Below are 27,597 nucleotides of genomic sequence, written 5' to 3'. Positions count from 1 at the left end.
GGGCTACACAGAATATTAGAAATGGGTTAGAACAATATGTAAGAGCTAGCCAATAAGAAGCTGGAACTAGCCAGGCCAGGCAGTGTTTGAAAGAATACAGTTTCCGTGTAATTATTTCTGGGCATAACCTAGCCATGAGGGCGGCCGGGTGCCAGGGACGCAGCCCCGCCGCTCCTAATTTCAACATGAAGGCATGTGCCATCCATGCCTGGCTCAGAAAAGACATCTTGTGGATCCTTTGGAGTTGGCTTCATTTTGAGAGAAAAGCATAAGAGAGGCAGTGTTGCTGTCTGAATGTTTTAGTAAAGATGCCCATGACTATCTGTCCCAAGAATCTGAAGTCCTCAGTTATGTCCCCAAGATTCACAGTGTGCATTTGTTGCCAGCCTTTTGTCTGTGCACTATCAATATCACCTGCCATGTAGGTAAGACAGAGACTCCCTGGTTGTGGTCAACAATCTAGATGTGCTGTGATCAAGACTTCTAATTTGGGGGGCTGGAGAAGTAGCTCAGAGGTTAAGAGCATTGCCTGCTCTTCCAAAGGTCCTGAGTTCCAATTCCCAGCAACCACATGGTGGCTCACAACCATCTGTAATGAGGTCTGGTGCCCTCTTCTGGCCTGCAGGCATACATGCAGACAGAATATTGTATACATAATAAATAAATTAAAAAAAATAATGACTGTACTTTAAAAAAAAAAGTTTCCCTGCCTCTTATGTTGCTGTATACAGGATACAGATAAAGCATAATTAGTGTAGGACAGTGTTGATTGTTCATCACTGTTAGTGATGCTATCCCTTAGGATCAGCCCCTACCTCTCTTCCTGTCATTTCCTTCTTTGTTAAAGGCCAGTGTTTTAAGCCAAGCATAGTGGTATGTGTCAGTATTCTTAGCACTTGGAAAATAGAGGCCGGAGGGTCGGTCAGGAAGTCATCGTTGGCCACATAGTTCAATGTCGGCAGGGTGAGCTGCATAAGACCCTTCTGCAAAATAAAATAAAATAGAAACAGGCGTGGTGGCACATTCCTTTAATCCCAACACTCAGGAGGCAGCAACAGGAAGATCTTTATGATGTTAAGGCCTGTTTGCGTGGTCTATCGATGAGTTCCAGGCCAGCCAGGGGCTATTTTATGAGACCCTTTAAAAAAATAACTGGAGCACTCTTCTCTCAAGAACTTCCTGGTAGGTCATGATGGGACCCACCTCAACCCCACATTCCTCCATGCATCTTGTATCTCTGCTGTGGGAGCTTCAGGTTAGGTAGAGTCTGGGTGTCCTACAAGGGTACCCTCATGTCCTCAGGATGCCTCACCTCCCAGAGTTACTGGCATCTCCATCCTGCACCAGCCTGGGGATCAAACCTTTAAACCATAATGGCCCTTCAGTTCATGAACTCACCGAGCTGTAGTCATGTGATCACAAGGACACTGACACCACTTGCATTCTTGTTTCTCTTTTGTAGGAGCAATGGCCCAGGTAGCAGTGCCCACCGTGCCCACTGGAGATGAGTCTTCAGACAGCAGGATGGTGGTGACGTTCCTCATGTCTGCTCTGGAGTCCATGGTGAGATGCTCTGGTTCTGCCAATATCTCAGACCATTGCTGAAGGATGGTGACACACTTTGGGGTCACTCCTTATGTACCCCGTCTTGTCTGTATGAGGGTATCCTTCATTCCAGGAGTGGCAATATACACCCGTAAACCCCAGCACTTTGGGAGGTAGAGAAAGAAGGGTCAGGAGTTCAAGGGCAGCAAGGGCATGGGTCAGGGTTGTTTTGATCTTTTTACAAACAATTAGTGTATGTGATGTGCGTGCCTGCATGTACAGGCCATAGAATGTACCCCAAGGTCAGAGGATGGCTTTTGGGAAGCTGGTACTCTGCTTCCATCTTATGGGTCCTGGGGATCGAACTTAGGTGGTAAGGCTATCCACTGGGCCATCTTGCTAGCCTAACAGTGAGTTCAAGGCCAGTCTGGGATACATGAGACCATCCTCTTTACCCCCTAAGAAAAGAAAAAAAGAAAACTAGAAATATCGGCCCCCAAAATAATGGAATGGAAATGGATCCATTCCTGCATTTGAAAAACAAGCACTCGTGATGGGCCCCCCACAATCCAGGCTTCTTCTAGACACGGGGTGCAAGGCATGAGGGCAGAGCAGGCCCTCTCGCAGGTCTTCCATCCTGTGTGTATGTGTTTCTGTAGGTAAATATAATAACCGTAAAGTAGGGCCAGTGGGATAGCTCAACAGGCAAAGGAGCCTGACACAACGCTGACTATCTGAGCTCAGTTCTCAGGACCCACAGAGTAGGAGGAGAGAACTGACCCCTGCAAGCTGTTCTCTGACCTTCACACAAGTACTATGATGTGGGCATGCTGATGCATGCACACACACATACTACTACCACTACTCATAATAAAGTGAAAAGTAGAATATGGAAAGAGAAAGAATGAGCAGTTTGGGCGTCTGGGAGAAATCTCTTCGTACTTGCCCCTTCTTTGCTTTGTTTTTTGAGACAGATTCTCATCCAGCCCAGGCTGACCTTGAACTTGCTATGCCAGGGAGACTTTGATCTTTCTGTCTCCTCTGTGCTGGGATCATGGGTGTGTGCCATCTCTCTTGTACTTGATTTTTCCCTCTGTCCCTTTAGTAGGACTCCTCAGCCCACCTAACCAACTCGAGTCCTGCATGTGTAGAAGCCACCATTGTTCTGCGTTTCTGTTGCAGTGTAAAGAGCTGGCCAAGTCCAAGGCCGAGGTGGCCTGCATTGCCGTGTATGAGGCGGAGGTGTACGTGGTGGGGACAGATCGAGGCTGTGCCTTTGTCAACGCCAGACAGGATTTCCAGAAAGACTTCGCACAGCATTGTAGGTGGCCAGCACTGTATCGTGTCTCCCCTGGTGCTGTTTGTTTGTTTGTTCGTTTGTTTGCTTGCTTGGTTTTTACATTGGGGACTAAATTTAGGTCCTCATACATGCTAGGCAAGTACTTCACCATTGAACTGTTACTATAGCCCCAATTTTAGCCTCATATTTCATTTTATATAAAAAAAATTGAGGCAGGGTCTCATTATGTAGCCCTAGCTGACTTAAGACTTGCTATCTAGACCAGGCTGCCTTGAACTCACAGAGATCCTCCTGCCTCTGCCTCCCACAATTAAAACATATACCATACTGATGATAGGATTTTTACTAAGCATTCTGTTAACATGATGTATTGCATTTACTGATTTTTGTTTGTTTGTTTTGTTTGTTTAGTGTTGTAGAATATAAGTTAAAGATGTGCATTTGTTTATGCTGTGGAACATTTGTTTAATGATGCAAAGGTGTGTTGCATTCTTTTTTTTTTTTTTTTTTTTTTTGGTTTTTCGAGACAGGGTTTCTCTGTGGTTTTGGAGCCTGTCCTGGAACTAGCTCTTGTAGACCAGGCTGGTCTCGAACTCACAGAGATCCGCCTGCCTCTGCCTCCCAAGTGCTGGGATTAAAGGCGTGCGCCACCACCGCCTGGCAGGTGTGTTGCATTCTTTTATGATGCATTTGTTTAAGTCTGTGAGCTGTGTTACTTTCCTGCCTAAAACACCTGATTGGCCTAATAACGAGCTGAATAGCCAATAGCCAGGCAGGAGAAAGGATGGGTGGTGCTGGCAGGCAGAGAGAATAAATAGGAGAAATCTGGGATGAAAAGATCAAGGAATGAGAAAAGGAGAAAGGACTTCAGGGGCCAGCTACACAGCCAGCCATGGAATAAAATGTAAAGAAAGGTATACAGAAAGAGAAAGATAAAAGGCCAGAGGCAAAAGATAGACAGGATGATTTAAATTAAGAAAAGCTGGCTAAAAATAAACTAAGCTAAGGCCGGGAATTTATAAGAATTAAGAATAACTGCCAGGCTGTGGTGGCACATGCCTTTAATCCCAGCACTCAGTAGGTAGAGGCAAGCAGAGCTCTGTGAGTTCGATGTCAGCCTGGTCTTCAAAGCTACAGAGAAACCCTGTCTCGGAAAACACACACACACACACACACACACACACACACACCCGCTGTGGCCAGGGGGTGGTGGTGTCTTTAATCCCAGTACTCAGGAGGCAGAGGCAGATGGATATCTGTGAGTTTGAGGCCAGGCTGGTCTACGGAGGGAATTCCAAAAACAAACAAACAAAACAAAAACAAGAAAAAAAAAAAAAAAGAATAAGCCTCTGTGTAATTTATTTGGGAGCTGGGTGACAGGCCCCAAAAAGCCGAAAGAGTTAAAAATAGTTAAGCAAACCAACTACAGGTTGGTTTTGTTTTTTTTTTCTTTTTTCTTTTTAGATTTATTTATTTATTATGTATACAATGTTCTGCCTGCATGTGTCCCAGCAGGCCAGAAGTTGGCAACAGATCTTATTAGAGATGGCTGTGAGCCACCATGTGGTTGCTGGGAATTGAACTCAGGACCTCTGGTAGAACAGTCAGTGCTCTTAACCACTGAGCCATTTCTCCAGCCCTATGGTTTTTTTTTTTTTTTTTTTTCAACTGACGGTTTCTTTGGGTAGCCCTGGCTGTCCTTGAACTCAGATCCATCTGCCATTGCCTCCTGAGTGCTGGGATTGACAACACGTCCCAGCATGCCTAGCCTGATGATAGGAATTTTGCTCATGCTGACGTGGTGTATTGCCTTTACTGCTGAGGATTACCTTAGCTCAGGATCCTCCTCCCTGCACCTGCTGAGTGCTGGGATTGCAGGTCTGTGCCACCATGCCCAGCTAAGGATTCTTGAGATGGTGTAGGATTTAGTTGAGGATTTTTCTTGTTATTTGTGTCATTTTGAGATAGGGTCACCTGTGAGACTGTAGTCATTGCTGCCCTTGTGCTGGCCCTCCTTTCTCAGACTCCCAAGTGCTGACTCACCCAGGCATACGGGGAGCAGTAGCTTCATTTCAGGGGTGGCCACCAGGCTTGATCCTATTCATCATATAAGCCTGCCATTCTGTTGGGGCTAGAGAGATAGTGGTTAAGGCATTGCTGCACCTACACAGGACCCAAGATTGGCTCTCAGCATCCTCATCAGATCAGTAAGAACCTCTGGTAACTCCAGCGCCAAGGGATCGGATGTTCTCTTCTGGCCTCCAAGAGTGTCAACACACGTGTGTCATACACACACATACACATAAGAATAACTGTTTAAAAAAATTACTCTATTTGAACTGGAGACATGGCTCAGCAGTTAAGAGCACTGGCTGCTTTTCCAGAGGTCCTGAGTTCAACTCCCAGCACCCATATGGTGGGTCACAGCCATCAATAATGATTCTGGTGCCCTCTTCTGGCCTGCAGACACATATGCAGACAGAAAACTGTATACATAATTAATAAATAAATCTTTTTGGAAAAATTGCTCTAGGGACGAGGAGAAAGAGCTCAATGAGTAGAGTGGTTGTCTAGAATGTGTGAAGCTCTGGCTTCGATCCTTCGAAAAACAAAAACCAAAACCAACAAAAAAAGATGATCCTTCTTTATTTCTTTACGTAAGAGGGTCATTTTATGATTTTTTCCTTTTTTCCCTCCTTTTCCCTCAGTACCAAAAATACAGATTAAAGGGCCAGACAGAGTGCTTACTCTGACCCATTCTCATCCTGTGTTTACAGGCCAGGGGGAAGGGCTAACTGAAGAGAAACCACTGTGTCCCGAAAATGGAGAAGCCCAGCTGCTCAGGAAAGCAGTGGAGGACCATTTCAGCCTTTGTTACCGTAAGTCCTGATGGAGCATGGGAACCGCCTCCGTACATCCCCAACACACACTTGTGTGTGTGTGTGAGAGAGAGAGAGAAAGTGAGTGAGGTGCACACGTGCCATACAATACCCTTGGAGGCCATAGAGCAACTTGCAGGAAGTTGGTATTCTTCTATTGAGGGTTCAGGAGATTGATTGAAGTCAGGTCACCATGTGTGCACTGTAAGCTTTTTTACCCCTGAACCCTCTCTCGGTCTCATGAGTGCTCTAAATAGTCATGGAGGAGATGTGTAATTGTATCAATTTGATGACTAAGGATTCTATGAACTCATTTACTCAGTAATTTATATATTTACTTTGCAGTGTTGTGGGGGAAACCTGGAGTCGCATGCCTGCCAGGCAGGTGCTGTACCACTGAGCCATACCCCAGCCCCTCACTGGGGGATTCTAGGCAGGTGCTCTACCACTGAGCCACACCTACAGCCCCTCACTGGGGGATTCTAGGCAGGTGCTGTACCACTGAGCCACACCTCCAGCCCCTCACTGGGGCTCTAGTTCTGTCATCAGCATCACAAAGAATAAAAACAGAACATACCTGTAAATCACCCAGTGTGCGGCAGAAAGGGGAGGGTAATGAGTACAAATGTGGAGAAAGTACAATGATAGACATTCACATAGGAAATATCACAGGAGAGCTAGATGGGATTCCAGCACTCATGACCTCGAGGCAGGAGGATCACTGCAAGGTGAATACCAACCTGGGTTCAGGCTACCATGGGCTACCTTTCTCAAAAACTCAAGTAAAAGAACTAACCAGGAGCATGTCTTTAATCCCAGCACTCAGGAGGCAGAGGCAGGAGGATTTCTGAGTTCAAGGCCAGCTTGGTCCACAGAGTGAGTTCCAGGACAGCCAAGGCTGTTACACAAAGAAACCCTGTCTCAAAAAACCAAGGGGGGAACAAAAAGCAAGTTGGGGAGGAAACAGTCTATTTGACATACATTTGTGTGTATGTGCTGGATATGTACGTATATATCTCTGTGTGTGGTTATATATATGTGTGTATAGATATAATTAATGTATACATAACACATCTATGTGGATGTGTATATATATTTATACATATATAAGTATGCATGTATATATATATATATATCGAATTATTCGCATGACTTACAGGCTGTGGTCCAGTTAATCCAACAATGATTGTCTCCTGACAGAAAGATCAAGGACCTGGCAGTTGTCCAGTCCACAGGATGGATGTCTTAGCTAGTCTTCAGGGGCTGTGTTGGAATCCCGAAGGATCAGGTTCTAATAGCAGCAAAGGAGTGCCTCAGCAGCAGGATAGATTACTTTGCCAGCAAGACTGAGGGCAAGCAGGCAAAATGCAAAAGCTCCCTCCTCCCATGTCCTTTTTTTTTTTTTTTTTTTTGGTTTTTCAAGACAGGGTTTCTCTGTGGCTTTGGAGCCTATCCTGGCACTAGCTCTGTAGACCAGGCTGGTCTCGAACTCACAGAGATCCGCCTGCCTCTGCCTCCCGAGTGCTGGGATTAAAGGCTTGCGCCACCATCGCCCGGCATCTTCCATGTCCTTTTAATGTGGACTGCCACCTGAAGGTGTGGCTCAGTTTTAGGGTAAGTCACCTTGCCTCAAATGATCCAATCAAGAAAATCGTTCATGGCTGTGCCCAGCTTCTTGGGTTTTAGTTGATTCCTAATGCATTCAAGTCAACAAGCAAGATCAGCCATCACAAGAGGGGTAGAAGCCGGGTGGTGGTGGCGCACACCTTTAATCCCAGCACTTGGGAGGCAGGGGCAGGCGGATCTCTGTGAGTTTGAGACCAGCCTGGTCACNCCCCAAAAACAAAAAACAAAAAAAAAAAAAAAAAAAAAAAAAAAAGAAAGAAAAAAAGAAAAAAACCAAGAGTTTAATCCCAGCACTCAGGAGGCAGAGGCAGGAGGATCTCTGTGAGTTCAAGGCCAGCCTGGTCTACAAGAGCTAGTTCCAGGACAGGAACCAAAAAGCTACGGAGAAACCCTGTCTCAAAAATCAAAAAAAAAAAAAAACCAAGAGGGGTAGAGTCCGCCATGGCAACAGCAGAAGCAGGGAACTTACTGATCACACTGCAGCCACACTCAGGAAGCGGAAGGAGAGCACACTTTGTGCTTTTAATGCATGTTCAAGCCACGTAACCCAGCGTCTGATTGCCTGGGTGAAGTTGGCTGGTTGAAATTCTGCAGCTATCATCCGCCATCTCTTGCTCCTGCTCTAGGTAAAGCTCTGGGGACGATAGCTACGGTCCCTGTTCCCTATGAGCAGATGCTTCAGGACAAGACAGCTGTGCTGGTGCAGGGCCTTCCGGAAGGCCTGGCCTTTCAGCACCCCGACAGTTACAGTCCTGAAACCCTGAGGTGGATTCTGGAGAACAAAGCAGGGATTTCATTTGTCATAAACAGGTAATCTGCTCCATGTCCTCTAACCGTTTGCTCAAAGGCAAGCTGGCTCGAATCAAGTATGGAGGTACAGGCCTGCAATTGCAGTACCGGGAGACTGAGGCAGGAGAGTCACCTAGGCAAGCCTGGGTTACAGTGAGTTCAAGGACAGCCTGGGATGTATACTGAAACCCGTCTCAAAAATCAATAAATAAACAAGATTATCATGGACTGAAGCCATAGCTGAGTCCTAGAGCTCTCATCTGGCATGTACCAGGTCCTGGGTTCTAGGCCCAGAATTGCCGCAAAGTGGGTTGTTCACTGTGTGTGACTGGTCTGCTTGTGTTCATGTTGGGTAATGGTGTTGGTTTTCTTGCAGACCTTTCCGAGGTGCAGAGAGCCAGCTGGGTGAGTAGCGGGTTCTGATCCTCAGTGACTGCCCAGAACCACTGAACATCCGCTACTATGCTGAGGATAATGCATGTTTTGATATTCTCCTTCATTTTACCACATCAAGGAGGCAATCTGTGCTTGGGGTGGTGGCCTCTTGATAGTAGATCTATTACCTATGGGATTGCCCAGTGAGGGTCTGAGTGTGTGGTTCAATAGTAAAGCACCTGCCTAGAATCCCCCAATGTGCTGGTAGCCTGGCTAAGTGGTAGAGCACCTGCCTAGATCCATTAGTGAGGTTCTAGAGGCATAGCTCAGTGGGAAAAATCTGATCCAGTATCCCCTAGTGAGGGGCTCAGGGTATGGGCTCATTAGTAGAGCACCTGCCTAGAATCTCCCAGTGAGGGGCTGGGGTGTGGCTCAGCGGTAGAGCCCCTGCCTAGAATCCCCCAGTGAGGGGCTGGGGTGTGGCTCAGTTTTAGAGCATCTGCCTAGAATCCCCAGTGAGGGGCTTGGGGCATGCCTCAGTAGGGGGTGCCTATGTAACATGCATCAGACTCTGGGTTCTCTTACCAACATTATAAAGTAGAGAGAACCGATAACTCTCAAGAGCCAGGCCAGCACAGGAAGAAACAACAGCCGAGGTTCATCAGAGCCTAGACTAGGGAGAATCTGTAGTGACACCCACCTGGTCTTCCAGAGGAGTGTGGGGACATAGGGAGTCAGCTGCTGGTCTGTGAGTACCAGCTCTGCATGAACCAGAGGTTGATGGGTTTGAGGGTCAAGGATTCATTCCTTTGTCTCTAAAACTCGGGTCTAGAAGTAATGATCTGTTTAGCAAAGATCCAAACAAGCAGTGGTGCTCTTAGAATGTTAGCATCATCCGTGGGGTTGGGATGGGGCTGGAACAGCTTGATTGAAAACCTTCACAGTGATATAGCTCTTATGATAAGCAGGGGCTCGTCGGGGTGGTGGACACTGTTGTAGTCTCATCACTGGGGAGGCTGAGGCAAGAGGTTCAGGAGGCAAGGCCAGCCTGAACTATGTAGCAAGTTCAAGTTCAGCTTAGACTGCATAGCAAGACTCTGCCTCACCCCTTTGGTTCCATCACTCAGGAGGCAGAAGCAGGCAAATCTCTCTGGGTTTGAGGCCAAAAAGAACCTGCCTCAAAGAGACAAAAGTTTAAGAAATCAACAAGCAACGACTCATCAGGTTGGTTCCTATGAGATAACAAAGCTGTGTGGCGGAGTACCCTCGACCTGTGGGAACCCAGATGTCCCCGTCCCCTTGATTCACAGCAATGAATGTACCCACACACAAACACACACTCCAAATACCTCTGCCAAAGGCATTTAAAAATCCACCCATCTATGGCTGGGCATAATATCAAGTGTCTTTATCCCAGCACTTGGAAGTCAGAGGCAGGGCTGTCTCTGAGTTCAAAGCCATGCTGGTCCACCTAGTGAATCTTTAACCAGCCAAAGCTACATAGTAAGACCTTGTCTAAAAAAAGAAAGAAATGAAGAAATCCATCCACGTTATTTTCTTAAATTATGATTTTTGAAATGTAACTGGAGTTGTGCCCCTAGTGGTTTACAAACTATGTTGTCTAAAGGGGATGTCATGATTGACAGCTCAGGCAGAGGAAGGAGTTACAGGGTTGGGAACTGTGGTCCTCCCGTTGCTGTGTACCTAACTGTGGTCCCCTTCTAGGCCACCTGTTTGTGGGATCCCTGTGAGGGCCTTGTAGTCCTCTGGCTCCTGTTAGAGCAGGGAGTTGGTGTCCAGTGTGGTGGTAATACACACTGTCATCCCAGCATTTGAGAGACTGAGTCAGGAGAGTTGGGAGTTCAAGACCAGCCTGGGCTACATAGCAAAACCTTGTCTCAAAGAAAGGTCTGGAGAGATGCTCCAGTGGTTAATAACTCTTGCAGAAGGCCGGGGCACCGTTCTCAGCACCACACAGTGGCTTACAGTGCCTATTACTCTAGCTCTATAGGATCCATGCCCGCTTCTAGCTTCCAAGGGCATCAGGCATGCCTGTGATATACATGCATGCAGGCACTGGCAAATACACATAAAAAAGCAGAAATGAGGGCTGGAGAGATGGCTCAGAGGTTAAGAGCATTGCCTGCTCTTCCAAAGGTCCTGAGTTCAATTCCCAGCAACCACATGGTGGCTCATAACCATCTGTAATGAGGTCTAGTGCCCTCTTCTGGCCAACAGGCATACAGACAGAATGTTGTATACATAATAAATAAATTAAAAAAAATTTTAAAAAAAGCAGAAATGAATAAATAAAACTGAAAAGCCAAAGAAGAACCTTAGTGTGGTGGTTGAATGACAGGAGACCATGTGACTGTCACCCCAGAATAATTCTTATCAAACAATAGTCGCACATAGCAACTGACATGTAGTGCTTCCACGGTGACACTGGCTGTGGTTCCTCAGCCCATGTGGGATGTCAGCACTGGAACTCCATGTGAGGACTCAGAAGTCCCTAGATGCCAGCTCCCTTCTGTACAATGCATTACTCCAGTCCAGCCCACTTAGGACACCCAATACCATGGACGAGTAGCAAGGGTTAGACTGACCAGCATGATGACCAAGGACTGCCATCTTAGTGCTGGGGAGACTGAGGCAGGAGAAGAACAGGTTTGAGGCCTGCCTGGGCCTTAGAATGAGTTCCAGGCCAGCTCAAGCTACATGATGAGCCTTCATTGCAAACCAAAAGAGAGCCGAGGTGACGGAACTCAGAGGTAGGGCACTTGCCTAGCACATACTCAGCCCTGCTCTGGGGTCAATCCTCAGCACCAAAAATAAAACTTAAGATCAATAAATTAGGAAAATAAAAAGTCCCAATACAAATGAGGAAAGACATTTTAAAAGCAAGAAGGAGAGAAGAAAGCCTAGTGCTTTGGGGGTGGAAGAAGGAGGATCCGGAGTTCAGGGTTATCCTTAGTACCCAGGGTATTTCAAGCCAGCCTGAGCTACCTATCTTGAAAAATAAATCCAACGATGAAACCCAAAAGGTATCAGTGTATTACTAAGGGGATAGTGGTGACACCGAAAGCTTCTTCATGTCCAGGACATTGGTTTTTCCCAGAGTCCCCTCAGGCTGGGCTGGGAGCCTGGGGGTTGGGAACCACTGGCAGTGGAGGGCCCTACTTCTCGCTAAGCCTCACTGTGCCCATGAAGAAGCAGACAGCCCGTGTACTGACTCACTCAGGAGACCTAGCTAGCAAGTGGCCAGGCTGAGGGTGACACCCACACTCCTGGCACTGCCTGCTCACTCCAGCGAACCCCACCAGCTGCTCTAACAATCAGGGCTGTTTTGACCAGCTTCCTCCCCATTGGCGTTCTGTGATGGCCTTGAGCTGAGAGGTCTCTGTTCTCTTGGCTTTCAAACAATGTGTCCTTGAATGTGGGTCCTGTCCCCCACAGTGCTGAGAGACTAATGTGTACCTTGTTCCTGCACAGGTGGTCTTGGGATGCTGACAGATGCCGAGAGGCTGGCACTACCCCCAAATGACAGGTAAAAACCAACAACAATAATAAATAAATAAAACAGCAATTAGTAAAGGCATAGAATGGGTTCAATTCTCAGCACCCACATGGGAGCTCACAGCTGTCTGTAACTTCATTCTAGGGGCTCTGACTCCCTCACATGGACATACCTGTAGGCAAAACACAAGTGCACATAAAATAATAAATAAATTTTAAAAAGTAAAATAGAGACATAGGATGAACCAGGCGGTGGTGGCTCATGTCTTTAAACTCAGCACTTGGGAGGCAGAGGCAGATGGATCTGGAAGTTCAAGGCCAGCCTGGTCTATAGATTGAGTTCCAGGACAGCCAAGACTACACTGAGAAACCCTGTCTTGAAAAAACAAAATAAATAAATAATAAAGGCATAAATGAATAATGAACCAGAAATAGTGACAAAGCCTTGTGATTTCAGCATAGAGAGGGGAAGCAAGGCGATCAAGGGGTCAAGACTCTCTTGGCTCCATAGTGAGTTTGAGGACAGCCTGTGTGAGGCCGTGTCTCAGCCCCCCCCCCGAAAAAAGTAAGAATGTTGTTTTTTTTATGTGTTCATGTAGGTATGTATACCACATGTGTGCGTGTGTGTGTGTATGTGTGTATGACACAAGAAACAGGGTTTCACTATATAACTCTGGCTCTCCTGGAACTCACTCTCTAGACCAGGCTGATCTGGAACTCACAGAAATCCCCCTGCCTCTGCCTCCCGAGTGCTGGGATTAAAGGTGTGCGCCACCAGCTCCACTGATTTTCTTGACCTGGATTCCCTTCTCCTTACAGCTGTGGCCCCATCAGTGTGAAAACTGAACCCATGGAAGATTCTGGTAGGTACACTGACGCTCTGACCACCTAATGTTAGCAGGTTACCACTTGACTGGCTACTTTTTATTTACTTTTATAAAAATGACTTATGTCTTTTATAAGAATAGCTAAGGGGGCTGGAGAAAAGGCTCGGCAGTTAAGATCACTAACTGCTCTTCCAGAGGGCAGGTGTTCAATTCCCGGCACCCACATGGTGGCTCACAACCATCTAGAATGAGATCTGCATCTTCTGGCTTGCAGGGATATGTGCAGGCAGAACACTGTATACATAATATATATACCTTAAAAAAATAACTAAGTAAGCCCAGTAGTGATAGCACATGCCTTTAATCCCAGCCCTTGGAAGCAGAGGCAGTCAGATCTCTGTGAGTTCAAGGCCAGCCTGGTCTACAAGAGTGAGTTCCAGAGCAGTCAGGGCTATTACACAGAGAAACCCTATCTTGAAAAAATAAAAAAAAAAAAAGAATAAGTAATTAATCGTAACTCAGACCATATTTATAGAGTCCTAGGGAAGTGCTACTTACCTGAAATGTTTAATCCCAGCCATTGGGATGGCCCAGCAGGTAAAGACACTTGCCTGTTGACCTGAGTTCAAGCCCAGGATGTACATCCTGCAAGAGAGCCAGCACCCACAGGCTGTCCTCTGCCACACGCCACACTCCATGGCACACGCACACACATGCACACACCACACTCCACGGCACACGCACACACATGCACACAGCACACTCCACGGCACACGCACACACATGCACACAGCACACTCCACGACACATGCATACACATGCACACACCACACTCGTAGAAAAGTACATGAGTGAAAGTCAGGAGAGCTGGCTCAACCATTAGAAACACTTCCTGTTCTTCAGGGAACCTGGGTTCGGTTCCCAACACCCAAATGGTTGCTCACACCCATATATAACTCCAGTTCCAGAGGAACTGAAATAAAATAAATCCAGTAGAAAAGAATTAAATAAAATAAATAAAGTTTGGCTCCAAAAGCATCTTCAGTTTTGGATTTTGTCAGATTTGGAATTTTTTCTGAGACAAAGTCTTGCTATATAGTACAAGCTTAAAATATGGGATTATGGGACTAGAGGGATGGCTCAGTTAATAAGAGCGCCAGCTGCTCTTCCAGAGGTCCTGAGTTCAGTTCCCAGCACCCACATGATGAGTCACAATGTTCTATAACATTGGGTCCCTGGGATCCAGTGCCCTCTTCTGGTGTGACACTGGCTCATTTCTTCCTCTTGGCTTTGTTTCTCCTTTTTCCAGAGCTGTTGCTAGAGTTTGGTCCTGATCTTCCCACAAGGTTCCCCACAGATGCACTGGGAGATGGTGGGGCCTTTGCAGGTGGAGTATACTGGGAAGTCTTCAGGTCAGGGAGGCATGTCCCTACAGACTGACCTTCAATTTACTCTTAGCCAAAGAGGATTCTCTTTTTAAGACTAAGTCCTTAGGACCAGACCCTTGCTGGCCTGGAACTTACCACATTCAGATAAGCCTGGTCTTGAGCTCATAGAGATTGGCCTGCCTCATCCTCTGGAATACTGGAATTAGAGGTGTGTGCCATAGTACCCTGCTTCCAAAGAGCATCTTAAACTTCTGATTCTCCTGTCTCTGCCTCTACCTCCCGAGTGCTGGGATAGCAGGCTTGTGCCAGCATTCCCACCAAACCAGGTGTTTCATTAGTTGGTGTGGTTACCTGAGCCCTCACTGTGGCCTCTTGTTTTCCCAGGAACTTCACCGAAGGCAGCAGCCGTTTTAGTGAAGACAGAGTCAGAGGATCCTAACTACTACCAGTGTGACATGCAAGGTAATGCTGTCCCGGCTCTTCTCAACTGAAGTGGTGGACCCCACTCACCTGAGAGGTCATAAAGAGGAACAGAGGGGACAGGAAGATCTTAGTGGGCAAGACCACTTGCTGTGCAACACGAGGACCTGAGCTCAGATCCCCGGCACCCATGCAAAAAGCGTGGTGTGGCCACAGATGCTTATGACATCAGCACTGGGGGGAGCAGAGACAGGAAGATCCCTAGGCTTACTGACCTAGCCCCTTCTCAAGGGGATAAGGTAGAGATTGATAGAGCAGGACACCGGATATCCTCCATCCTCTGTGCGTGCACATGCACACCTGTGCTCACACGCATGTGACTATACCACACACACACCTACACGTGTGTGAATATACCACACACATCCACACACGTGTGAATATACCACACACATCCATGTACAGATGTGAATATACCACACCCACCCACACATGTGTGTGAATATACCACACCCCTCACACATGTGAATATACCACACACGTGTGAATATACCACACACATCCACACATGTGTGAATATACCACACCCACCCAAATACACATGTAAATAGACCACACCCACCCACATATGAATATACCACACACATGTGTAAATATACCACCCATACACATGTGTGAATACCACATACACCCACATACATGGGAATATACCACACCACAAAAAGAGGAACACAGATATATGTGTGTTGACCTATACTAACAAAAATTGTCTTTTTAATTATTGGATGGATTGAATTTATCTTCGATCCAGTGGAGCATTTGTGGGGCACACCTATAATCCCAGCTCTCAGAAGGCGAAGGCAGGAGTTCAAGGTTATTTTTTTTTAAGTTATTTATATTTTATGTACGAGTACACTGCATGTATACCTGCAGGCCAGAAGAGGGCGCCAGATCTCATTACAGATGGTTGTGAGCCATGATGTGGGTGCTGGGAATTGAACTCAGATCCTCTGGAAGAGCAGCCAGCCCCCCTTAAGGTTATCCTTGACTAGATAGCAAGTTCGAGTCCACACTACATGAGACCCTATCTCAAAAATGAAGAAAATGAGGCTTGAGAGATGACTCAGTGCCTAAGAATTCTTTCTTTTTTTTTTTTTTTTTTGGTTTTTCGAGACAGGGTTTCTCTGTGGTTTTGGAGCCTGTCCTGGAATTAGCTCTTATAGACCAGGCTGGTCTCAAACTCACAGAGATCCGCCTGCCTCTGCCTCCCAACACCCGGCCAGTGCCTAAGAATTCTCATTGGCTTCTCTTCCAGTGGAACTGAGTTTAATTCCCAGGCTCCACGTGACAGCTCACAACTGTCTGTAACTCCACTTCAGGAGAGCTGACACCCTCACATAGACATACATGCAGGCAAAACCCCAATACATAAATAATTAAAAAAAATAAGAAAAGGGACAGTGGTGGCTCACACCTGTAATCCTAGTGCTTGGAAGGGAGAGGCAGGTGGATCTGAGTTCAAGGCCAGCCTGGTTCCAAGACAGCCAGGGCTACACAGAGAAATCCTGTCTTGAAAAACAAAGCAGCAACAACAAAAATTTAAGAAAAGCTTCTCAAAATCCTGTGTGCAATCATGGATTGATCAGATAATGCAATTCATTGAGCGAGGTCAGCAGTTTATAAAGGACCCAATTCAGCTGGTTAAAAGATATACCAACCCTCACAGAAAAGAATTCCAGGGGCTGGAGATGGCTCAGCAGTTAAAGGCACTGAGCACTGTGTTCACAGTCGTCTATAACTGTGGTCCTATGGGATCTGATGCCCTTTTCTGCTCTACAGATGTACTTGCAGACAAAGCCCCATAGACATTAAATGGGGTTTAACATGGTGTATAATAAATGATTCCAGAAGATTGCTGTGGGCACAGCAATAGTATTTTCTGTAATGAGATTCACTGGCTTCCTTGTGACACTGGGCCACACGCCTATAACTAACCCTGTTGTGGGTGGCTGAGTGCATCCTCATATGGAAACTAGTGAACAGGTGAGGCGTGAGAAGCCCGTGACGTGCAGATTTGCCTGTAGGCCTTGCATCCTCTCCTGCCCTCCTCCTAAGATGTTTTCTATTTCTAAATTAAGATAGTTTCAAAAATAAACAGTTTTCCATAACAGCAACAACAAAAATAGAGGATCCGTGGGTAAAGTGCCTACTGCCCAGCCTGCGTGCACCCATGTGTTCTAAGCAGAGAACCAAACCTACAAGTTGACCTCTGACCTTCATGCATGCACTATGGCTTGCACTCCTACACGTTCGCATACACATAATAGATAAATTAATGTAAAATACTTTAGATGATGATGATGATTGGTTTTCTGAGACAGGATTTCTCTGTGTATAACCCTGGCCAACCTGGAACTCTCTCTGTAGACCAGTCTGGCTCAAACTCACAGAGATCCACCTGCTTCTGCTTCCTGAGTGCTGGGATTAAAGGAGTGCACCACCAGCCCTTATAAAAATACATTTTTTAAAGATGTGTTCATGGCCTGGAGGGATGGCTCAGCCGTTAAAGGCTAGGCTCACAACCAAAAATAAAGATGTGTTCATTTGTTTGTTTGTTTGTGTGTACGGTGTTCTGCCTGCAAACCAGAAGAGGGCACCAGACTTCATTATAGATGGTTGTAGGCTACCATGTGGGTGCTAGGAATTGAACCCAGGTCCTCTGGAAGAGCAGCCAGTACTCTTAACCTCTGAGGCATCTATCTCTCCAGCTTCCAAAATAATTTTTTTCAAAGTAATTTTTTAAGATAGGAAAAAAATAGGATTTTGGTAGTGATGTAATTGTTTTGGGGTCACCCATGCTTCTGTAACTCCTCCTTTTTATTGTATTTTGTTTTGTTTGTTTGAGATAGGGTCTCACGTGGCCCAGGTTGGCTCCAAACTTACTGTGACCTAGAGGATGATATTGAACTCCTGATCCTCCTGTCTCTACCTCCTGAGTGCTGGGATTATAAGTGGGCACCTCTGCCTGCTGAGCGCACCCCAGTTTCCTGTGGCGCTGGGGTGGACACGGGACTCTGCACACTAGGAAGCCCTCTGCCTGTTGAGTGCACCCCAGTCTTTGAAATGTTTCCCTTGCATTCAGCGACTTCTGTGTTTTGTTCTAAATGTTATATCACATTTTTATTTATTTATTGGCGGGGAAAAGAGAGAAGTGCCATTGTGCTTGAGCAGAGATCTGTTGAAATAGGAGCAGCGGGGCTGCGTCCCCAGCACCCCGGCCGCCTGCTAGCTCATGCCCGAAATAACAACACACAAACTGTATTCATTTAAACACTGGTTGGCCCATTTCTATCTAGCCTCTTCTAGGCTAATTCTCGCACCTGGACTAGCCCATTTCTAATAATGTGTGTAAGCACCCCAAGGTGCGCTTACCAGGAAGATTCTAGCCTACGTCCATCCTGGGTTGGAGCTGCCTGGGAGAGCAGAGCTTGGTGTCTCTGCTCCAAAGAGCAGAGCTGTCGAGTCTACCCGGGAGAGCTGAGCATGGTGTCTCTGCTCCAGAGAGCAGAGCTGTCGGGTCTGCCTCACTTCCTCTTCCTCCCAGAATTCTATTCTGTTTACTCCACCCACCTATGTTCTAGCCAATAAAATGGGCCAAGCCAGTTTCTTTATTAGCCAATGACCTTCCTCCATCAGAGATCAGAGGTCAGTTTTCAGGATTCAGCTCCCTCTTTCATAACACGGGTCCTGGGAATCAAACTCAGGTCGTCAAGCTTGGCTTTACCTGCTGAGCCGTCTCCACGGACTCCATGGCCCGGTGATGTCCGATTGAGCTGCATTTCTTACGGAACTGTAGGTTTCTTCTTCTCCCTTCAGGAAACGAGCGTTCTTCCACCAGCAGTGAAGTCAGAGGGATGGAGCTGCCGTCTGCAGGTTAGCAAACAAAGCATCTCCTCCCTTAAGCATGTGGGAAATAAAGAAAGTGGCTTCCTGGCACGCCCGTCCTAGGAAGCAGCAGTAAGGGCTGAGTGCTCTCCCAGTGCCCGGTCTGTAAGTGGGAACCAGTGCCACCTGTGGCCTTACTACAGCACTAGGCCTTCCTGTGTTGACTGAGGCTCTAGATAGCCCAGGTTAGAGCTCACCATGTAGCCACTGGCCTCAACCCTGCATCAGTCTGTCCACCTCTGAGTCTGGGAGGAGGGTTCGAAAGCCTTTTTTTGTTCCCCGGAGACAGGGTTCCTCTGCGTATCTCTGGCTGTCATCTCAGTTGGGGGCAGGAGGGTGGTACATAACCTTTAGGGAGGGGAATCTACATGAGTTCTAGGCCAGTGTGGTCTACAAGGTGAGTTCCAGAATAACCAGGGCTCTACCTGTAAAACCCTGCCCCCCAACAAATAGATAGATAGATAGATAGATAGATAGATAGATAGATAGATAGAGATAGATAGACAGATAGATAATACTCTGTGTCCGTGGATGTGAAGAGTTTGATATTGTTTAGTAATCTGTGGGAGTTTCTGTCTCCCGTCATCCTTAATAGGGGAATCCCATATGAATTCATGATGTTTACTTTTGTGGAGACCAGGTCTGATGTAGCCTAGACTAGCCACAGACTTCCTTGTGTCACTAAGGATGACCTTCAACTTCTGATCCTTGTGCACTTCGAGGGATGGAACACAGGGCTTGGTACATGGCAGGCAAGCTCTCTACTAACCGAGCCAAGTCCCCTGTCCGGAGATTGACCATCAGTGCCTGGTGATTACCTCTGACAAAATCAAAATTCACTGTGTATTTAGTATGTACAAAACATAATTTAAAAAAATAAAATGTCAAGGCTAGAGGCTGGAGAGATGGCTCAGCAATTACAACCCTTGCTGATCTCCCAGAGGACTTAGTTTAGTTCCCAGCACGCTCACGACTGCTTACAGCTGTGATTCCAGTTCTAGGAGGCCTGACATCTTCTGACCTCTGCCTGAATTGCACACACATATGTACATAGAAGCATGCAAGCGAACACTCATACCCAAAGCAAATATTTTTATAAATTCTAGAATGAAGCCAGCTGAGCTGCAGAGTGAGTCCTTGCTTTAAAACAAAACAGAACCCCAGGGTTGAGGACAGATTTGGGGGAGGGGTGGGATGGGAACAGTAAACTGTTGGAACCTGAGATTACTTAATAATGAATGTCATGTTAGACCTTTTCTTTTCAAGAGTCCACTCCACTGGTCTCTTCAGAAACACATGAGGACCCTAAGGCCGATGTGAAAATGGAAGGTGAGTCCCCAAAAGCACTTGTGATTGTCACATGGTCAGAGTGGCTTTCACTGCTTCTGAAAGGATTTGTGTAGGATGGTGACTGAAGCCAGAGTGTGTGCTCATGCTCATGTGTGTGTTGGGTGCTGTGGTGGTTTAAATAAGAATGGCCCCACAGGCTCATATGTTTGAATACTTGTTCCCCAGTTGGTGGAACTGTTTAGGAAGGTTTAGGAGGTGTGGCCTTGGTGGTGGAGGTGTGGCCCTGGAGGTGAGCTCTGAGGTTTCAAAAGTCCACACCATTCCAGTTCTGTCTGCCTCGTGCTTGTGGATCAAGTGTGAGCTCCAGCACCATGCCTGCCTGCTGCCACACTCCCTGTCATGGTCATGGACTCTAACCGTCTGAAACCATCAGCTCAATAAACTCTTCTATAAGTTACCTTGGCAACCCATCTCATCACAACAACAGAAAATTAGCTGAGACAGAGCCCATGCCACAGTGCATGTGGCAGTCAGGGGACAACTGTGGAGCTACTTCTCTTCTTCCACTTTTATGTGGGTTCTGGGGACCGGACTCAGGTCACCAGCCTTGCAGAAAAAGTACCTTTACCCACTGTGCCATCTCTGGCCCCCAGATATGAATGATTAATAGTTAGAATTAACGCTTGTGGGCTTGGCTTGTGGGGGTCACTGTGTGGGGTCCTCACCCTCCATTTGTGAAAAACTAGCAAGAGCAGTTGGAGCCCTTGGTCCTGGTAGTTTGACCTTTGCAACAAGAATAAAAAATGGCCTGGCGGTGGTGGCGCACGCCTTTAATCCCAGCACTCAGGAGGCAGAGACAGGCGGATCTTTGTGAGTTCGAGGCCAGCCTGGTTTACAAAAGCTAGTTCCAGGACAGGCTCCGAAGCTACAGAGAAACCCTATCTCAAAAACAAAAACAAAACAACAACAACAACAACAAAAAAGAATAAAAAATGTAGTGATGGCAGCTGCCTCCTTAAGGGGTGAGCCTCAAGAATCAGTCATTTCTGAAGATGTCACCATGTGCGGCATCAAGCAGAAGGGGGCTAGCCTGGCACTCGCTCAGAACATCCTGGACAGGGCTGTGATGCTGGAGAAACTTGCTCATGTGGCTTTTCTGGGGCTCTTTCCACACCAGCTCTGATTGCGGAGCTGGAACACAGGAAAGGGACAGCGTTCTCTCAGTCAAAGGAAGCCTTAAGCAGTGGGGCCTCAGGCTTTGCAGGGTACCTCTAAAAATGAAGAAAATATATTCTCCCAGCCTAAGAACAGCACATGCAAAGAAAGCGAGGGTCCCTCCAAGTCAGCTGTGCGGAGACAGGAAGAAAGGTTAATTCCCCTCCTGACATGTCGGTTTGCCAAGGAAGGCGATTCAGGAGTCAAGTTAAATAATGTCGTGTCTTTTTCTGCAGTCATGTGTATTTCCACAGATGTAGTGTGTTCAGTTCTTTAAAGCTGTTCATTTTGATGCACAAACTAAGTAAATGCAGGGGGAGTGGCGGGAGCGTCAGGTGAGAGGAAGGTAAAGCCCCTCGCTCCTGGTCATCCCGTTAAGCTGCACAGTGCAGTGCCAGTCCCTGCCATCCACCTGGCATGCTAGTACCTGTCACAATGCTGCAACAGAACGTCTGCCCAAAGGGACTGCAGAGAGGGCTCAGAGTTAGGAGTGTGCTGACTCCTGAGGACCTGAGTTTGGTTCCCAGCACCCATGTCCAGTGGCTCACAACTGCCTGTAAGTCCAGCTTCAGGGCTCTGATGCCCTCTTTGTTTTTTGTTTGTTTGTTTGTTTGTTTGTTTTGTTTGTTTTGTTTTTGTTTTTGTTTTTCGAGACAGGGTTTCTCTGTGGTTTTGGAGCCTGTCCTGGAACTAGCTCTTGTAGACCAGGCTGGTCTCGAACTACACAGAGATCTGCCTGCCTCTTCCTCCTGAGTACTGGGATTAAAGGCGTGCGCCACCACCGCCCGGCTCTGCTGCCCTCTTTGACCTCCACTGTATTCACCTGCACAAATTCCAGCATAGACACACGCTCATACACATAAACAGATCCCAGCATAGACACATGCTCATACACATAAATAAACAGATTCTTTCTAAGAAAACCAACAATTTAAAGGCGGAAGCGTGTCTTCTAACTCATAGTTCGAGGGTATACAGTCTTTCATGGTACAGAAGGCACAACAGCCAGAGCCTCAGGCACCTGGTCACATGGCATCCACAGTCAGGAAGCAGAGAGAGACGGATGCTGGTGCTCAGCTCACTTTCTCCTTTTGATTTAGTCTGAGCCCCTAGCCCATGGAGCCCCAACATCAGGGTGGAACTTCCCTAAGTTAAACCCCTGGAAGCACCCTCTGAGACCTTTGGGGGTCAGCCATCCCTCTACCGCCCCACCCTGCTGCTCACTGTTCTGGAGTATAAAACATCCAGTCTGTACGTCTCATCCAAGAATGGGTAATTTTTAGAGACTTGCTGGTCCTCTGTTCATCCTAACTCTTCTCTCTTAAGGGAACGCAAATCTGTCCAACATTGTAAACTCTGCAGCGGGCGTTGAAGATCTTAGGATTGTACAAGTGACAATTCCAGGTAGGACAGTCATTTACTCTCATCATTTGTATCGTATTTCTTTCCTTTTCTGGTTTTGAGACCAGGATTCTCTGTATAACAGCTCTGGCTGTTCTGGAACTCGCTTTGTAAACCAGGCTGGCCTCAAACTCAGAGATTCACCTGCCTCTGCCTCCCAAGTTCTAGGATTAAATGGTTTTTTTTGTAAGGTTGTTTTCTTTGGGGGCTGGAGAGATGGCTCAGAGGTTACGAGCATTGTCTACTCTTCCAAAGGTCCCGAGTTCAATTCCCAGCAACCACATGATGGCTCACAACCATCTATAATGGGGTCTGGTACCCTCTTCTGGTCTCAGGCATATACACAGACAGAATATTGTATACATAGTAAATAAATAAATATTTTTAAAAAAAGATTGTTTTCTTTTAATTATGTGTATGTTTGTGTCTGTGTGTCAGCCATATGAGTGCAGTGCCTGTGGAGGCCAGTAGAGGGCCTTGTATCTCATGAAGTTGGAATTGCAGGCAGTTGTGAGCTGCCTTGTATGGGTGCTGGGAACTGAACCCAGCAAATGCTCTTTAACCACTGAGCCATCTCTCCAGCCCTGCGTTACAGTCTTCATTTTTGTCTTAGTAGTTTTCTACGGTGTGTTAGTCTCATGCTGCTGTGTTTCCTCCTGGTTCACCGTAACTAAAGAGTGAGGATTTGTGAGCCTCTAGTACTCTGCAGGTGCCACACACCAAATCTCAGACTCTCATCAGCCAAGCCCAGGTTCAGAATCCGTTCCTACAGTCAGCTTCATGCTCTCAGGCAGTCAGAACTGGCGTCTGGTCATTTAAGTCATCATTTCTCCATGTGTATATAAGCTCTGTCTGGGAACTCGGTAAACAGTCTAGTTACATGGTTACTCCAAAGTAGGAAACTGAGCTGGGGGAGGGGGCAGTATCTAGTTACATTTAATTTACTCTGTGTGTGTGTGTGTGTGTGTGTGTGTGTGTGTGTGTGTAGTGTGCGGGCCTGAGTATGTGTGTGTGTGCATCACATGTATGTAAGAACCCATGGAAGTTGGATGAGGATGTCAGATCCCCAGGAATAGAAGTCACAGGAGGCTACCAGCCACCATGTGGGTGCTGGAAACTAAACCTGGATCCTCTGCAAGAGCAGTGAGCACCCTTAACCCCAGAGCCTTCTTCAGCACCATTCCCAGAATTGTTTTGTTGTTGTTGTTTTTAAGATTTATTTATTTATCATGTATACAATATTCCTTCTATGTTTGCTCACATGCCAGAAGAGGGCACCAGATCTCATTACAGATGGTTGTGAGCCACCATGTGGTTGCTGGGAATTGAACTCAGGACCTCTGGAAGAGCAGCCAGTGCTCTTAACCACTGAGCCATCTCTCCAACCCCCCAGAATTGTTTTAATACACACTTTTATACTTCGTGAATTTTGAGCCACACAACTGTTTTAGTTACTCAGAAGTAAAATTAGGGCTGATGAGATTGCTCAGCAGGTAGAAGTATTTGCTTGCCACCAAGCCAGACTAAAACTAAGTTCCTCCCAGACCCACATGGTAGAAGGAGGGATCCCCTGCTCACCACATGATACCCCCCAAATAGTTAAAATGAGAAGTTTTGAGTATTTTGTTTATTTATGTATTTATTTATTTTTGGAGACAGGCTGTGTTGTGTGTCTCTTGCTGTTCTGGAGCTCACTATGTAGACTAGGGTGGCCTTGAACTCTTTTTTTTTTTCTTTTTTCTTTTTGAGACAGGGTCTCAAGATTCAGGCTGTTTTGAACTCACAGTGCTCCACCTGCCTCTGCCTCCTTACTTTTGGGAATAAAGGCACGTGCCACCACACCTGACATAAAGATTCTATTTATTTTTTTATATGTCTTTATTTGTTTTCCATGTATGAGTTTCGCCTGTGTGTATGCATGTGCGCCACAGATGAGGGTAGGAATGGTTGTGACCACCATGTGGGTGCTGGGAGAGAAGCCAGGTCCTCTGCAAGAGCAACGCTGTTCTAGTTGCTACGTCTTCTCCCTTGCACACAGAAAGCAGAGGCATGCAGATCTCGAATGCAAGACCAACCTGGCCTACAGCTTGAGTTCCAGCATAGCAAAGGCTACAAAGAAAGACTCTTTATGGGGGGGGGGGGACCACAAAACTTTAACTAAAAAAATAGATTTCGGGGCTGGAGAGATGGCTCAGCGGTTAAGAGCATTGCCTGCTCTTCCAAAGGTCCTGAGTTCAATTCCGGCAGCCACATGGTGGCTCATAACCATCTGTAATGAGGTCTGGTGCCCTCTTCTGGCCTGCAGGCATACATGTAGACAGAATATTGTATACATAAGAAATAAATATTTTTTAAAAAAAATAGATTTTGAAGTATTGAAAATATCCCATTCTAGTCCCAGCATCATTTATTCTTCTTTTGTCATCGTGTTGCATGGTCTGAGATCCGTGCCACGGAATTGAGGGCAGTGCCACGGAATTGGGGGCAGTGCCACGGAATTGGGGGCAGTGCCACGGAATTGAGGGCAGTGCCACGGAATTGAGGGCAGTGTTGAGGGCAGTGCCACGGAATTGAGGGCAGTGGTCTCGTGCAGTGTTGAAGGTGCCTAAACGTAGCATGAGCAGGGACCGGAGATGGCCCAAGGCTGATAGGGGCGGATTACTGCTCTTGTAGAGGACCTGGGTTTATTTCCCATCCCACATCTGCTCCAGGGGATCCCCTATCCTCATCAAAGGGCTCTTACGTGCATGTGGCATACACATAAATACAAATAAATTTTAAAAGTAATATGGGGTATATTTCTATAGGGCTGTCATTCGGAAAATGATCATCTGTGATGGCTTCCATTTTGTGGATTTTCCAAACGCTTAGTTATTGTGCTGAGGTGATTTGGGTGTCTTCCTTAGGGTTTCTGTTGCTGTGAAGAGACACCATGACCACGGCAACTCTAAAAGAGGAAGACTTTTAATTGGGGCTGGCTTACAGTTTTAGAGGTTTAGTCCATTGTTGTCATGGTGGGGTGCAGGCCGATGTGGTGCTGGAGAAGTTGCTGAGAGTTCTACATCTTGATCCACGGGCAGCAGAAGGAGACTGTGTACCACACTAGGCATAATTTGAGCATATGAGACCTCAAAGCCCGCCCCCACAGTGACACACTTCCTCCAACAAGGCCACACCTCCTAATAGTGCCACTCCCTATGGGCCAAGCATTCAAACACATGAGCCTCTGGGGTCCATACCTATTCAAACCACCACAGCAGGTAAAGTGCCAACAGGCATTTCTGCTAATACCTGTCTTAGAGGGAAAAAGTATTTGAATGAGCCTGGTTTGCTTCTCCAAATTATCTTTAGATAATGAGAAAGAGAGACTGTCCGGCATTGAGAAAATTAAGCAGCTTCGAGAACAAGTGAACTACCTCTTCAGCAGAAAATTTGGTAAGCTTCTGTCTTGTTATACATCCAAAATGTATGTATTTGTTAAATTATGTCTGTGGGGGGCTGGAGAGATGGCTCAGTGGTTAAGAGCACCGTCTGCTCTTCCAGAGTTCCTGAGTTCAATTCCCAGCAACCACATGGTGGCTCCAAACCATCTGTAAAGAGATCTGGTGCCCTCCTCTGGCGTGTGGATATAAATGGAGGCAGAAAGAAGTATACATAATAAATAAATCTTTAGAAAAAAAAATTATGTCTGGGGTGTGTATATACATGGGAGTGCAGTGTCTCTAGAGGCCAGAAGAGGGCGCCAGATCCCTCGGAACTGGAGATACAGGCAGTTGCTACCCATCCAGTATTGGTACTGGGAATCAAACTCAGCCCTTTGGAAGAGCAGTAAGTGCTCTTAACTGCTGAGTCATCTTTGCTGTTCTACAGCCCCCAAATTTGTAAACTTTACCCCCTCTACCCATTTCTGAAACCTTGAACATTGAAAGTACTCTAGGCCTGTTCTAGTCTCTAACCAAAATACTTTTTCTTTTTTTTTTATTTTTGAGACAGGATGTGGCTGGATAGCCTAGCCTGGCCTTGAACTCAGTCAGGACATGCTTGCATTGCCCTTGAAAAGTGCCAGAAGTACAGGCCAGTGCCATTTGTAGGTATTCCCAAAGTCTCCGTAGAGTAAGCAGTCTGCGCTTTCGGCCTCCTGCTTTAGCCTCAACCTGTGTCATGAGGCTCAGGTCAGTCGTTGTTGAGTTTGGAGACAGCTTGTCACTTATGTCACCCTAGCTGACTCCTGACACTTAGACTCCAGTGATCTTACTCCTCAGCCACTCAAGCAGCAGGGATTTTGTGTGTGTGCCTCTAGGTCCAGCTCAGATGTTGACATTAACAACCAAGCATGGACAGCCTAGCATGTAATCCAAGCGCTTAGGAGGCCGATTGCTATGAATTCAAGTCCAGTCTGGGCCACCATAGACCCTGACTCAAAAAAAAAAAAGACCAAGAACAAAAAGCAGAGTTTTGGAAAAGTAAACCCCAAAGTCACCCAGTTTACACCCGCCTCTCATCACAGGGGAGGCCATAGGAGTGGACTTCCCTGTGAAGGTTCCCTACAGGAAAATCACCTTTAACCCCGGCTGCGTGGTGATCGACGGCATGCCCCCGGGAGTGGTGTTCAAAGCCCCCGGGTACCTGGAGATCAGCTCCATGAGGAGGATCCTGGACGCGGCAGACTTCATCAAGTTCACTGTCGTCAGGTGAGCGCGTCCCAGCTGCACATCAGAACGCAGCTGGACAGGGGCAGCTGCCGAGTGCACAAACGCGGCCAGGAGACAAGCCGTGGGGAGCCGAGATGTCCCAAGGCTTTCCCTCTCTTCTTTGACAGAGCTGTGTCTCTACTCCGGTTCCTTCTATTATTTTTTTTATTGCAGTTATTTACGAGGGGCTTGTCATGGCACATGTGTGAGGGCAGCTTCCCCCATGTGGGCCATGATTGAACTCAGTCAGGTCTCAGGCTTGGCAGCAAGCGTCTTGCTGAGCATCGTGGGCAGCGCCCCTTGGCCTGACTTCCGACTTTGCCTAGCATTGTGCTGATCCCACCAAAAGTGTGGAGACGCAGCTAGCTGGGTAGAATGAAAACGAGCTCC

The 27,597-nt window shown here is 46.9% G+C and overlaps 1 protein-coding gene across 6 annotated transcripts in view; it reads left to right on the top strand.

The window, feature by feature from the left end:
• Window positions 1-27,597, top strand: part of LOC126516025 (general transcription factor II-I repeat domain-containing protein 2) — a 34,608-nt gene that overhangs the window by 3,213 nt on the left and 3,798 nt on the right. For 2 of the 6 annotated variants that reach the window (XM_050166153.1, XM_050166157.1), the window contains exons 2-14: window positions 1,463-1,563; window positions 2,728-2,866; window positions 5,623-5,724; window positions 7,977-8,160; window positions 8,516-8,544; window positions 12,007-12,061; window positions 12,850-12,893; window positions 14,630-14,707; window positions 18,542-18,598; window positions 19,877-19,939; window positions 22,442-22,519; window positions 25,868-25,951; window positions 27,024-27,207. In XM_050166153.1, coding sequence (XP_050022110.1) covers window positions 1,468-1,563; window positions 2,728-2,866; window positions 5,623-5,724; window positions 7,977-8,160; window positions 8,516-8,544; window positions 12,007-12,061; window positions 12,850-12,893; window positions 14,630-14,707; window positions 18,542-18,598; window positions 19,877-19,939; window positions 22,442-22,519; window positions 25,868-25,951; window positions 27,024-27,207 — 1,193 coding nt within the window. In that variant the 5' untranslated portion in view covers window positions 1,463-1,467. Of the gene's footprint in view, window positions 1-1,462; window positions 1,564-2,727; window positions 2,867-5,622; window positions 5,725-7,976; window positions 8,161-8,515; window positions 8,545-12,006; window positions 12,062-12,849; window positions 12,894-14,629; window positions 14,708-18,541; window positions 18,599-19,876; window positions 19,940-22,441; window positions 22,520-25,867; window positions 25,952-26,059; window positions 27,208-27,597 lie in introns of those variants that run through there. The other 4 variants (XM_050166158.1, XM_050166156.1, XM_050166154.1 and 1 more) reach the window with 4 other exon arrangements.

This window comes from Alexandromys fortis, unplaced genomic scaffold (assembly GCF_014885135.2).
Source record: "Alexandromys fortis isolate MF-2015 unplaced genomic scaffold, M_Fortis_MF-2015_v1.1 scaffold_151, whole genome shotgun sequence".
NCBI classification, from domain to species: domain Eukaryota; kingdom Metazoa; phylum Chordata; class Mammalia; order Rodentia; family Cricetidae; genus Alexandromys; species Alexandromys fortis.
The sequence above is the reverse complement of the archived record's forward strand: the minus strand, read 5'-3'. Positions and strand labels throughout refer to the sequence as shown.